Genomic DNA, 13,362 nt, shown 5'->3' with positions numbered 1-13,362 from the left:
CAGATCCCCATCTCATCTGAGCCCTAGACAGCCAGACACAAGGGTTATCACCAGCCTTTATTGGAATAGAGAAGCATTGACATCCACTACCCAGTCAGGGCTGTTTCCTATGCTCCAGGCTGAAGCAGGAAGAGAAGCAGAGCAGACAAGGCTGGGACTGTTACAAGCCCCAAGACATCAACTTCTCCTGGTTGCCATGACAAGGCTCCTGGAGTCATAAAGATCTCTGAACAAATCAGGCAACTAGGGCACTGGGATCTCTGCAAAAAGAAAAAATATCAAATCACAGCTATGCTTCCTGACCCCAGATACCCAACATGTTTGCCCCTCCACACAGAAGAATCTTGGCATATTTTGGCTGCCTACTTCCTAATGACAAAGCATGTCATTCAGAAATCAAAGCATAATTTCTTTTACTCACCCTCCTTCTAGGCCCCAGTGTCCAAATATGTGACACATATTCCCTCCCTCTGTGCTTTTGATAACAATAACATTACCTGTCTGGCACTTTCTCTGTGCTATTCCCACTTTGTCACATCTGCCTAAGCCTTTAGGGGCCTAGATCAAATCACACCTTTCCCAGAAAGACCTGTCCCAGGAACCACGCCAACTCAACACCTATAAGCTAATATTTTCCATATGAGGGTTCTGGTCTATGACATTAGAATGTTTCTCTCCAACTACATTGCTTGGCCTTAAACTGTCCCCTTCCCAATATAGCAGTAACTTAGTTGGAGTAACTTAGTTGGTTGATGACTACAGTGGATTGTACTCACCTATTCCAGAATCAGAAGAGACTGTCCAGCTGGAGTTCATGGACAGTTTGGAGTGCGAGACTAGTGGGACACAGAAACGTCCACAGCCTGACTTGCAACACTTTTCCCCAACTGGACAGTTTTCATCCCCCATGCAATTAACAATACACCTGCTCACCAGAACATCTGGACAAGTACCACTCTGCCCTGTGGAGGGAAAAAAGGCACAGGTTAAAAAAAACAGAACATTGGCTTCACTGTCCCAAAGTTCCCATCTCAAACTTTGACATACAGGTTCCAGGTGAATCAAACCCAGACTCCTAACTAGATCTTAACCAATTTGTCTGGGAAACTATGAAGCTGGAGGGTCTGGGAATGTACAGATACCCAAAGACCTCTGAGCTAACAAAAGCTTTCAAACGATGTCCTAGAGGGGGTTCCCTAAAGGTAACATGACTGACAGCTATACAGGTTGGGGAAGGACAAAGCAGAGTACACAAAGGTAAACTGACACTTTCCCTACTGCACTGGGGCTTCACTGTTGTATTCTTGTCCATACCCAGGACAAGGCTCGGGGCCCCTGCTGTACGCTCCGGTAATAGCCTATATGTGCCTCCTCTCATCAAACTTCAGGACACATGTGGCTTATGAATCATTCAAATTACAATTTTTCAATTTTTCAATGATACAAAAGTGACACATATTCAATAAAAACTATACTTCCAGTTTTGGTCTTTTCCCAAACTAGTGATATCCAGTACAATACTCTCTCGCAATGGTAGGTAGGGACAGCAGGACACAGCTCCCAGTCACATGACTACGTGCACACAAATGATACTTTACAGTGTGCCATGTGTGTAGCTAAGCTAGGCTGTTTGGCAGGGTAGGTGCACTAAATATACTTTCTAAAAAGATTTTCAGCTGACAAAATGTTTATCAGGAGTGGCCCCATCATAAGTCAAGGAACATCTATAATTCCTTATTTAACTATCTGTCTTCTCTAATAGGCAATACCTTGTGTAAGGATAAAAAACTGTCCCATTCTTAACACTCTGAATATTGCCTGGGGATCTTAAAGGGACTGAGAATCTGGGACAATGCTTCTGACGTGGAGTTCTACGGTGTCTTGCATCAAAGCAGTACTGAAGATATTTTTTTGAAAACTGAAACAACAAAGAAAGTGAAATGGGAAGGCTTCATCTATTCATCATCAAATACCAATATGCAGCTTCCAATCAAGGTTTCATTTGAGTTGGAAGGAAGCTCCACGCTAAAAATCAGGTCTGAAAACCAGTGATGTTTGGCAACTCACTAGCAAGATGAGGAAACTAGGGCTCAAAAAGAGATGTTTGTTTACCCAAAGGTTCACCCAAAGGTTCACAGACAAAGGTACAGTAGAAAAACCACCAGAAGCTGCCCGTATTAATAGGGAGTATTCCTACCATGGCACACTGTCTTCCCCTTAGCTCTTTTCAGACCAACAGGGGCTCCTTGGGCTTAAAAGGAAGGATTGCTTTGGATTAAAGGTTAGGGAGACAAGAAACATGACAACTCGGGCTCCTTCCAGGAAGGGAAAAAGAAGGCAAAAATAGGTGGTCCCTTTCAAGTTGACTCTGGAACTCAGAGAGCACTTTAAGGATTTCTTCCCAAAAGAGCCAACATATCAACCAGGCAGTGGCACACACCTGTGATCCCAGCTACTCAGATGGCTGCACCAGAAGGAGCACAAGTTCAAGGCCAGCCTGAGCAATTTAGCAAGAACTTACCAAAAACCCTATCTCAAAATAAAAAATAAAAAAGTACTGGGGACATAGCTCAGTGGTAAGGAACCCTGGTTCCCCAATACCATGGGGGCTGGGAGACATTGACAGGTACCTCCTTTAATGCCTCCACGGCAGCTGTGGCCACATCCAGTGCTGCAGCATTTTTGCCCCAGAGGACAGGATGCATCACCATCACACAGCTCCTCACATGGAAGGGGGTCAGCAGGACACTCACCACCAAACACTGTCACAGAAACAAAGCACTGAGACCCAGCGGTGCCCAAGCCCAGAATATGACATGAATTTTTCATTGTGCCCCCTGTGTATGTGAAAATGTGCAGCATGTATACACAATGCACCCTGATCTTTCACATTCTAGTTTTTTAACTGCTGGACATAAACTACTAAGCTGATTTTGACACTCACAGTTCAGCTCTAATCCCCTGTGGTAAACATACTGTCAACCCTATATTCATCCTTCCTTCTTTCTTACACTGGTAAATGTTTGTATAAACATTACTCAGCTATAGCCAAATAAGAATCTTATAAATAGAACCCCATGTTTGTTCTGAGAGGCAATGGGCCCAGCTAAAATGATTTGTTTCCCTATATTCTCTTGCAAGTAGGAGTGGCCCTAAGTGATGACATAAACTGGGGAAATATTTGTATTCCTGATACAAATTGCCCCCTCACCTCTTCTTCCAGATCAGTGACAGATATAGAGAGGAAAGGTAGTTCAGCCCTTCTTCAATTAGGAAGAAACCAGCAATAAAGACAAAATTAGACTGCCAAGGAGAAATAAATAGCTTCCCTTTTTAGAACCACTACACTAGCCCTAGTACTTCCTTCATGATTCCTAGCTAGGTAGGACCAACAAACTCTTACTTGGTTAATTTTCTGTTATGGAAAGCAAAATACATTTCAGCTATGGCCATTCATTCCTGTGAAGATAATGAAATCCAGAGGAGAGAACGGGGCTTGCCCAGAACTACACAATGAGTCAACAGCCAAACAGAACAAAACTCGGTCTCTGGATGTGCCAGGCTTTCAGGTAACTGGGCTGGGTGCCAGGTACAGGCACACCCAAAGAAGGCCACATCCAAACCAGTCCAACTCACCATGACTCATTCGTCTCAGTTTTTATTTCAAGCCTTTAAATGAAGAGAGAAGTGACAGGCAATTAAATGTTTTATAGAAAACTGAAACGGGATTGGCCCAGTGCCTCTGAGTAGCAACAGGTGAGGATGATTGCCATCTGGCTGGCTCCTGGAAGTCTGCAAAGATGGAAACAGCAAGGATTGAACTCCAAGGAGAACTAATACTGGAGGCTTCACCAGATCCTGCAAGCTGGCAGTGAATGGCCTGCCTGAGACAGACTCCCAGGCTTTTGTTCCAGAGCCGGGCCTCAAGAGTCCTGGCAAGGAATACAATCTTCTGTTCTGTTTTCACAGGCTGCCCAAGATCACTGCCAAAGATGGCCACAGTGGCCCAGCGGGTACAGAGAAAGGGCCTACTTCCGGGAGACCGGCTGGAAGCAAAAAGGTTGTCACATGCTGTGGAGTTTCAGGGTCTCTAAAAGTAGCCGATCAGAGGGAAGAAAATGATACTACTTTTGGATTTAAAAAAAAAAAAAAAAAGCTAGTTAAAAAAGTCGAGTCCAGGCCAGGTGGGGTGATGCATACCTGTAATACCAGAACTTGGGAGGCAGAGGCAGAAGGATTGCCATGAATTTGAGGCCAGCCCTGGGCTACATAGCAATTTCAAGGCCAGCCTGAACTACATAATGAGACTCTGTCTCAAAAAAAAAAGAAAAACAGAAATTAGACTCCTGACTCAACCTTCCCCAACTTAGAAGCTAAGAGGACGGAAGATAATGGATATTAAGGGCAAAGCATTGTACACACTTTGAATCATTACAACAAGCCTCCAGAGTTTAGTTCATCTCTCTTACAGAAAAGGACACTGAGGCTCTTAGAGGCAGAAATGACTTTCCAAGGGACCTTCTGGCCATATAAGCCTCACACTTGAACCCAGGTCTGGGGTAACCTAAACCTATGATTTTCCATATAACACACTGTCACGTGCACTCAGTTGGCAGAATGATTTTAGTTCCTTCAGAAAACATAACAGAAAACCCCATTTCAGACAGCAGACAAGAAAATGAAACGCCTACACATAAACTTGAGAAATATTTTACAGCTATATAATATCCCTATAATAACCCTAACCAAATATACTTGCACAAGAAGAAAACATAAAGATTCAACATCATAATAATGACATCAGTTCTCCTTAAAGTTAATTTAGATATCTAACATCACTCCGATAAAAGTAACCTGTTCAGGTAGGCTGAAGTGATGGGGGGTAGGCAATATGATAATAAAATATCCTGGGAACCACAACCAAGTGAAAGTAGCCATGAAAATTCCAAAACGGAAAACTAAGAAGGGTCTAGACATAGAAGATACATCAGCTCTCACACTTTGTAGGGGCTCTCAGGGGGATCACAAAGCAGGTAAGGTGTACAGCAGAACACCACAGCCCTGAGCTCAAAATTCTCTCAACTGTGTCACCTTCACCCCACTCTCACCTCCCCAGTGTCAACGCTGTCCATCTTCAGCTACAATCAGTCCCCTTCTCTGCCTCTACTCCAGCTCTCCCTCTGTTTCCCACATATGGCAAGTTCCGCATCCCCGGAACCCCTTACTCTTCCTGCGGTCTCCATCACGCCCTTCCCCTGGCCAACTTCAACCCTCCTCCAGGTTACAGCTTCAGTGTTCTCACCTCAGACATGTTTTCTTTGACCTAATCTGGAGTGACCCTCCCCCACTTATTCCATCTCATTGTCCTGTTATCCCTACCACAATCTGAATTTATTTATTTATTTATTTATTTATGTGCGTATTTGTTAACCACCACCACCCCGGGACGATAAGCTCCATAAAGTCAGGGACAGGAACTATTTTCTTCACCACAATATACCCAGAACCCATACTGAGGGTGGCAAACAGCAAATATTCAAATTATATTTGTTGAGTGCGTAAGTGGAGACAGACCATGAAGACCCTCAGAGAAAGAGGAGGAATCTCTTTCAAATACCTCTCTACCAGAACCAGAATGAAACAGGATCTGTTTCCAACAGCAGATGGCCATCTTGTGTGTGCACAGAGCTCACAAGTAGCAGTAGGTAGGCAAATATGTGCTGTCCTCCATAGACATCAAGATTCTATTTTGCTGTTTCCTTTGCAGATTCTCGGGGTTTTAATAGAGGATACCACAACTGACAACTGAAAGTGGGAATTACCCAATAGCTTTCAAATCTGTCTACAAAGATATGCCGACATTGCCCCTCTGGCATCTTCCTCTGCCTGACTGGGCCACGTCTCACAAATCGTCATGACCTGAGTATCCTTTATTTTATATTCTCAAGACTATAGCAGCCTCTTTATTATTGTTGCCAAAGTAAAGTAAAACCAATGACAAGATGATGTGTGTATCTGAGAAAGAAACAGGCAAACCATGGGGTCTGGAGACAGTTTCTCACCCGACTTCTGATTAGTGTCTGGGACCACACACAACTTCCGGCAGCCAAATGTGCAGCACTTCTTTATACCTGCGCATGAGTCATCATTGGTGCACTTCTGCAAACAGGATTGTTTCTGGACTACCATGGGACAATTTCCGTTCTTCCCTGTAACAAAAGTAAAGACACCAACGGATAGCAGATAACAGTGTCTGGTGATGCTCACAAGCACAGCAGAAGGGAAAATCAGAGGAAGGAAGCTCCAGGCTTCATTTAAGCTTCTCATCTCTGCTGCTAAAACAGGGACTGTAACCACAGCTACAATAACAATAACTAACATTTACTATAGCATTTATGTACCCTTTGCCAGGAACATCTCATTTGATCTCATAATAATCCCTCTTTTACAGAGGAGGAAATGGGGCCGAAAGCTTAAGATTTGGGCTGAAGTATAGTTCAGTGCACAGCAAGTGCTTTTAGATCCCCAGCACCACTAAAAAAAAGAAACAGAAAGAAAACCTTTACCATTTAAAAAGAGCTGTTTGAAGTTTAAAGCTTACAAAGGTCTGCCCGATCCCAGGGTCCATTCTCTTAATCGTAGGCTCTTCTTCACAATTCTACCCTCCTTTGAACTCATGGGAACTCTGAATCCAAAGTAAAATACTGGTACACTGGTACACTCCTTCCTGACAGCAGGCAAAGAACTGAGGGTGCTGAACAGAGACCCCAAAAGTGAAGAGTGACCCTAGCAAAACTAGATTTCAAGATTCTGTCTAGGAGGTAAGATGGCCTCTGGTTCTATCCATCCCAGAGGCAAGGCCAGAAAGCACAGCGGATTTTGCCCATCCTGCCAACATACCCTTAGGAATGCCTCCTCGGCAGGCCCAACCACAGCCTGTGCTACAGCACTTCTGCTCAGCTGGGCATGACTCATCACCCCGGCATAGGTCTCTGCATGGGTTCTTATCGAGAGGACACTCTCCTTCTTTCACTGCAAAAGATACCATGGGAGGTTAGGATAACTAGCTAGGCCTCAAGAAATCAGGTCAAACGTACTTCAAGCATTTATAACATTTGTACCCCAAAATATTACTGCAATCATTTTCTCTTCCTACCATAAAATTCCTAATACCCATCTCCCTGCTACTAAAGAACCAGCCATGCTTCAGATTCAGAGGAAGCTAGGGATGATCATGTTTTCATTTCACGAGCTCAATGGAACAACTGGAACCTCTAATATGTTCCATCTCCTTATCCAGAGGGTAAAGAAAGCCAAGAAGACTGACCTTGGCTGTCTTGTGAGCCTATTCACCCAGTCCTGTCTTACAGAGATGATCATCTCCACAAATGACGAACCTCACTCTGAGAGGAGGCAGGAAATGACTTTTCCCCGGTTACTTTCTGTTAGTGTTAGCTAAGTATCCCAAATGATAGCTCACCAAGCTCAGCTGTAGTCGCCCAGGATGCCAGAAACTCAAGAGCAAGAAGTGCCTTCAGAAGGAAGAAGCTGCTTAACATCCTGATGATGCTGAGAATTGAAATAAGATCTCAGTTCAGGCCAGAGAAAGACACAGCCCAGAGTATCAACTAAAGAAAGAGTAAGACTAGGGAATTGCCATAAGACCAGTCCCAAATCCTCCCTTATACAATAGTTCTCAGGAATGTCTGCTCTTGACAAGACCGATTGGTTGCTTTGAATGAGAAAATTCCTGGCACTACCAAAAGGCACATGCAGTGGGAGTGATCAAACTCTATAATACAATATATACAACACTTTGGACAATGACAAAAATCCTAATAGAAAGCTGGAAAAATAGAGGAACAACTATCAGATAAAGGATTAAGGAGCACCCTGAAAAGGTTTGGGATAATTCCATTGCAGCTGAAAGGATGGAAGGCCTTAAAAAATAATAATTTTATAAGAAAATTACCAAGCTAATAAAATAGCCTAAGCATAACAACATTGTGGCTCCTGCTCCACCTACCAACGAGAAAAGATACAGTGGAACAGGTCACTTGGAAACTGTCCAAAAAACTGTGGAAAATCTAGTTTTAGTTTACTCAGAACTAATACAAAGGGACCTACATCTTGATGTCTTTAGACCACAAAAGCCATTCTTGAACCATATAAAACTGGAAAAATTCAAAAGAATTGCTATGACTCAGTTTCTCTTCTCCATATATGCCTCCTTTATCTTTTCTTCCTTTATTTTTCTTTTATTTTTCTGTCTTGTTCACATCTTTAGTTAGCCGTGATATCTAATGGTGTGCACAGGGACTACTTAGCCCTGTAGGATTAGGAACATGGTCAAAAAGGCATTCTTAATACTAAGAGTTTGGTGCAAGGAAGTTGCACTTAATAAGGCTGATATTGTAGCATGAAAAAAAATTAAATTTGCTTGTTACCTAATATGTGCTTTAAGACGCTATGTATTTTGATCCACAAAATCATCTTGCAGAGATAAGAAAATTGAATCAGACAGGTTGAAAAATGCCCATAAAAGCAGTGGCTGCTGAAATTTCATAGTAGTAACAACAGATAGTATTGTTTGAAGGTTTTACTTCTGCCATGATTTTAAGTGCTTTGCATGAATTAGTTCAATACTCACTACAGCCCTACAAGCCAGGAGCTTTTATCCCCACTTTGCAATTGAGAAAACTAAGGCATAAAAAGTTTGAGAAATGTGGGTCACACAACTAGAAAGTGGTAGAACACAGCCAGGCAGTTCAATTCCAGGGCCAATATTCGATTTGAACTCGTAACTTTCCAGCTGCAAAATTCATGACTTTATACTACCCACGACTGGTAAGAATAACTTTCTCTAGCATCCAAAAACGAGTCCAATTTATTCAGGAGCACTTTAAAGGTAGAACAAAAAGGATTTCTGGAGGAACATGGGAGCTGCTAAGCCACTCATCCCGAGAACATCACAAAATCACCCAAGTGCAGACATAAAGTACAGCTTCCTTGGGCAGAATCCACTAGCCAAGACCCAATCTTCATCCTAATGCCGTCAGACAAAAAAGTCAAGCCCTGAGGTCAAAAACTGGAGAGGCACAGTGGGTGCTTGGGATGGCACTGACCACACTTGGCCTTGTTTCCTGGCCCCCGCATTAGACTGGCTCTAATTCCGGAGTTTGTGCCAGAAATGTAAGAAACTGCAGTTTTCAAAAACCCCAACTACAAGCGCTCCTCTCTTTGGCCTCCCCCAGCCCACGGAAACCTACTCCGTTCTTCCTACCCCGCAGTCATCCCCGGGCCTTGGCCTAACTGGGAACCGCCCTTGCCTTAACAGTCCCTCTGAGACCAGAGCCCACCACAGAGTAAGTCCCGGACCTAGGCTAAAGGCAGCGGTCTGGTTACCATAGTAACCGCGCAGCTCTTGCGTAGCATTTCCGGGCCAGCGAGCGGCGCGTCGTCATGACGTCACGGCACCACTTTCCGGCCGGTGGCACAGTCGGGTTGAAGTTATCGGGGTCTGGGACGCCATGGGGGCTACTGGGGACGTCGAACAGCCGCGGGGACCTACCGGGGCCGAACGGGGCGGCCCCGAGCTGGGGGATGCAGGCGCAGCAGGGCAGCTGGTTCTGACGGTGAGGACGCCCCCCCACTGAAGTCCGGGCTCGGGCTGGGCAGGGCCTCGGGCTCCCGGGACCCGGGCCCGCGGGCGAGAGAACGCGGCGACTGATGCTGTCGAGGGCTTGCCGTTTTCACAGTCGAACGACCTGCGTTCAAATTTTGGTGCCACCTTCCTAGCTAAATGACTTGGACCTGTCAGACAACCCCCTGAGCTCCAGGTTTCTCTTTTAAAGTGGAGATGATTAATAGCAGCCTCATAAAGTTGTGGAAGTGGGATGATAAAGGCGGGTAAAGTACCTGGCACCTCTCCTGCCACTGAGCAGACCCTCGGTAAACACTGGTCCCCTTCCTGCTTCCGTTCTAGAAAAGCGGGGTTGGGACTTTGAAAGCGGCAAACGTTTCCTCACTTCCTCTTCCTTGGCAGTGCCTTCTAACCATCCTTCTGCCACATTCCCCAAAGTGGCAGAGGTGGAAAAAGAATCTGAAAAGCAGCAATACCTAGATTTATCTTCTAGTTCTTTCTTCCTATCCTAGTGTCACTGGTGTCAGTGGCATTTGCTCCCTTCATCTTCACAGAACCCTTGGAACATAATGATAAAGCACAGGCAGGTGCAGCGAAGGGGCCGCCGCTCCCAGATGACAACAAGGTAAGGCTAGCCCTGACTAGGCTTATATCCCAGGCACAGACTTGAATGGGAGCTTTAGGATCCCCATTGCACAAGCCCGAGAAGAGATCTACAGCCGGTAGAAAGGGCACTGGACAGGGAAAGAGGAGATGTAAGATTCAAGTCACTTACCTCTCAGAACTCATCTACGCAGTTGAGGAGCAGGGGTTAACACTAAGATTTCTAACACTGACTGGCTCTGAGATTGACCTCTAAAGTCAAAGACAATGAAAGTTTAGTGCATAGACTAAGTTGTAATGCAGACTGACATTTATTAGCTAGGTAACCTTGGACAAGCCACTTAATTTCCCTGGGTCTGTTTTCTTAACTGTAAAGTGGGGCTACAAATAGTATCCATCCCAGGAAAGATGAGCCTTTGGTGGTTGCTTGTATTTTTTTTTTTTTACAATTAAATAGTCACTGTAATTGTTTATTAAAGAATATAGACTTTTCTGCATAAATATTTCATAAAACACTGAAAATAACACCTGCTTCCTAGTTATGAAAATGGAACAAAATCATGCATCTTATATATTTGCCCAGAATCTTAGCACATAGCTATGTTCCGTGAGAGCACTCTAGTATTGCTGTTAAAGGATCTTGTGTCAATTGGCTGGGCAGATTGGAAAAGGATATGGTTAGGACACATCCTCTGATTCTGTATCCCTCCTGAATGCAGTTTTACAGATCCTGCTATCTCCATGGATCTCCTTCGAGCTGTCCTGCAGCCTAGCATCAATGAGGAGATCCAGACTGTCTTCAACAAATACATGAAGGTGAGAAGGAAAACAGGATTAAAAACTTAACAGGGAAAGAGATTCCTGGGCAGCCCAGTTTCTATCTGCACCATTCCTATAAATATAATACACACATATCTCGTTTTCCAGTTGTGAGCCCTTTGTTACGAAACATTTCCCTCTTTAGGGGTAATTGCAGTATCATTTTGCCAATCTTTTGTGAGAAGTCTTCCTTAAAATGTAAGAGTTAGATAATATTTTTCTAATGTTATTCAACTTTTCTGTTATTTAAAGCTGCCCTATAAGTAAACTTTTGCTTGGCTATATGTGAATGTTCTCCTGGGTACTTCAAACTGAATATTTAGAACTAAACTCTGTTTTCTTCCCAAACTTTCTATTATTGTATTTTTCATTTGTTCAAGAAGTATTTATTCCCTTTTACTTGATGCAAGGAGTTCAGAGCAAGCAAGCCAGGGATGCCAGGAGCTCAGTTTTGGACCATCATTCCCTTAGAAACCAGGAACTTAAGGGGCTGGGGATTTAGCTCAGCAGTATAAGCGCTTGCCTTGCAAGCAAGCAGTCATGAGTTCGATCCCTGGTACCAATAAAAACGAAAAAGACAAAAAAAAAAAAAAAAAAGAAACCAGGAACTTTGCCTTCTTTATCTTCCGTATATAGTGATCTAAACCTGTGTGTTCAGTGTCACACTCTGTAAAACATGTCCTCTTTCTTTGTCTGCTTTGGTTTAGGCATTTATGATTTTTCATTCTGGTTCCTCCTGTAATCTCTAACTGCTTTTGTTTTTTCCCATCTTTCAACCTGCCCTCTATACAGCGGCTAGAATGATCTCTTAAAGTGTAAATAAATCCATTGTTGTTATTTCCCTATTTAAGAATTCCTGTAGCCAGCCATGGTGGCATACACCTGTAATCCTAGTACTCAGGAAGCTGAGGCAGGAGGATTGCCAGGAGTTTGAGACCACCCTAGGCTACTTAGTGAGTTCAAAGCCAGTCTGAACTACATAGCAAGACCGTGTATCAAAAAAAACAAAATCCTTGGAAACTTTCTGTTGTCTTGTAAGTAAACCGAGACTCCTTAATATGATTTACATGTTCCACTGTGATAAGATTCCTTCTACATTCCCATCTATTTTTGTTTGTTGTTGTTTTGTGTCTTCAAATTTTTTAGAATGATGATTTTAGCTATGGCTGATCTTATCCAAGGTTTTATCAGTCCTTCCCAATTTATTTTGTTACTAAATTCATGCCTCTTTTTAAAACATTTTAGTAATACAGATTATGAGAAATAATAGAAATCACCCAGGCATGGTGACACCCAGCACTTGGGAGACTGAGGCAGGAATATCAACACATGTTCAAGGCTACCATAGGCAAGGCAAGTCTGAACTACTTTGTGAGACCTTTGCACTGCCTGGTAAGTGCACGGTTGTGAGTTCAATCCCCAGTACCACAAAGAAAAAGGGGGAGGGATTTAAACACATCGGTAGAAAGATGAATAAATGAATAGGTATGTGATTGATAAAGCAAATATAGTAAAAGGTTAATTACAGAGACTAAGTAATGGGTATAAGATGTTTATTGAACATCTCTTGCCTTAGCCTCTCAAGTCCTAGCATTTGGGGTGTGCCACCACACCAGGCTGATTATGACAAGTATATTCTTTTTTTTTTTTTTGGTACTGGGGATCAAACTCATGATCTTGCACTTGGCTAGGCAGGCACTTATGCCGCTGAGCTAAATCTCCATTGTGGCATAATTTTTAGGTTCTGCTCCCTCTGCGCATTTCTTATTTATATTATATTGCATTTTATGTTGTCTTTGGTAAGCACCCTAAATATTTCTTCTGAAATAGTGTAGGCATGGAGTAGTAAGTAAAATGAAAGGTAGTTTTCTATAAGTTTGAAATTTTTAATAAAATCTTGTTTATTGGGAAGCTAAGGCAAGAAAACAAGTCCAGATCAGACTGGCTGGGTTAGCCAGACTCTATCTCAAAATTTAAAAATAAAATAAAAAAGCTAGGCCTGTAGCTTGGTGGTAGAGCACTTGCCTAGCATGTGTGAGGCTCTTAGTTCAATCCCCAGTACCACAGAATACACATACCACAAAAGAAGTTATTGATTTAAAAAGTATAGATATTGTTGTACATTCGTTGTGTGTGTGTCTCTTTGAGACAGGGTTCACTATGCAGTTCAGGCTGTCCTTGAACTCACTTTGTAGCCCAGGCTGTCCTTAAACTTGCAGTAATTCTCCTGCGTCATCCTCCCAAGTGCTGGGATTACAGATGTGCCCCAACATGTTCACTCAGATACTGTTTTAAAT

At 43.2% G+C, this 13,362-nt stretch overlaps 2 protein-coding genes across 10 annotated transcripts in view; one reads left to right on the top strand and one right to left on the bottom strand.

Moving 5' to 3' along the window:
• Positions 1-42: 42 nt before the first annotated feature.
• Wfdc3 (WAP four-disulfide core domain 3) lies at positions 43-10,523 on the bottom strand. Of its 4 annotated transcripts, none has more exons than XM_063248266.1 (7): positions 10,419-10,523; positions 7,481-7,569; positions 6,901-7,032; positions 6,063-6,209; positions 2,631-2,762; positions 777-962; positions 43-260 (listed from the first exon to the last, which is right to left on the bottom strand). In XM_063248266.1, the coding sequence occupies exons 1-7, from the start codon at positions 10,430-10,432 to the stop codon at positions 244-246; spliced, it is 717 nt and encodes a 238-aa protein (XP_063104336.1). In that variant the 5' UTR covers positions 10,433-10,523; the 3' UTR covers positions 43-243. The 4 variants fall into 4 exon arrangements, with proteins under 4 accessions (XP_063104336.1, XP_013005816.1, XP_023420000.1 ...); XM_013150362.3 differs by lacking the exon at positions 10,419-10,523 and adding an exon at positions 9,919-10,117; XM_023564232.2 differs by lacking the exon at positions 10,419-10,523 and adding an exon at positions 9,379-9,510.
• The window catches only part of Dnttip1 (deoxynucleotidyltransferase terminal interacting protein 1), a 32,095-nt gene continuing 28,208 nt past the window's right edge, over positions 9,476-13,362 (top strand). For 5 of the 6 annotated variants that reach the window (XR_010047366.1, XM_003467689.5, XM_005002794.4 and 2 more), the window contains exons 1-3: positions 9,476-9,635; positions 10,198-10,268; positions 10,966-11,062. Coding sequence is in view for 5 of the 6 variants with exons in the window: in XM_003467689.5 (XP_003467737.1) it covers positions 9,531-9,635; positions 10,198-10,268; positions 10,966-11,062 (273 nt within the window). In the remaining variant the exon portion in view is untranslated. The remainder of the gene's footprint in view (positions 9,636-10,197; positions 10,269-10,965; positions 11,063-13,362) is intronic. The other variant, XM_063248264.1, reaches the window with a different exon arrangement.

Source organism: Cavia porcellus, unplaced genomic scaffold, assembly GCF_034190915.1.
Source record: "Cavia porcellus strain 051 isolate PalLab524CR breed Dunkin Hartley unplaced genomic scaffold, mCavPor4.1 scaffold_5, whole genome shotgun sequence".
Taxonomy (NCBI): Eukaryota; Metazoa; Chordata; class Mammalia; order Rodentia; family Caviidae; genus Cavia; species Cavia porcellus.
The sequence above is the reverse complement of the archived record's forward strand: the minus strand, read 5'-3'. Positions and strand labels throughout refer to the sequence as shown.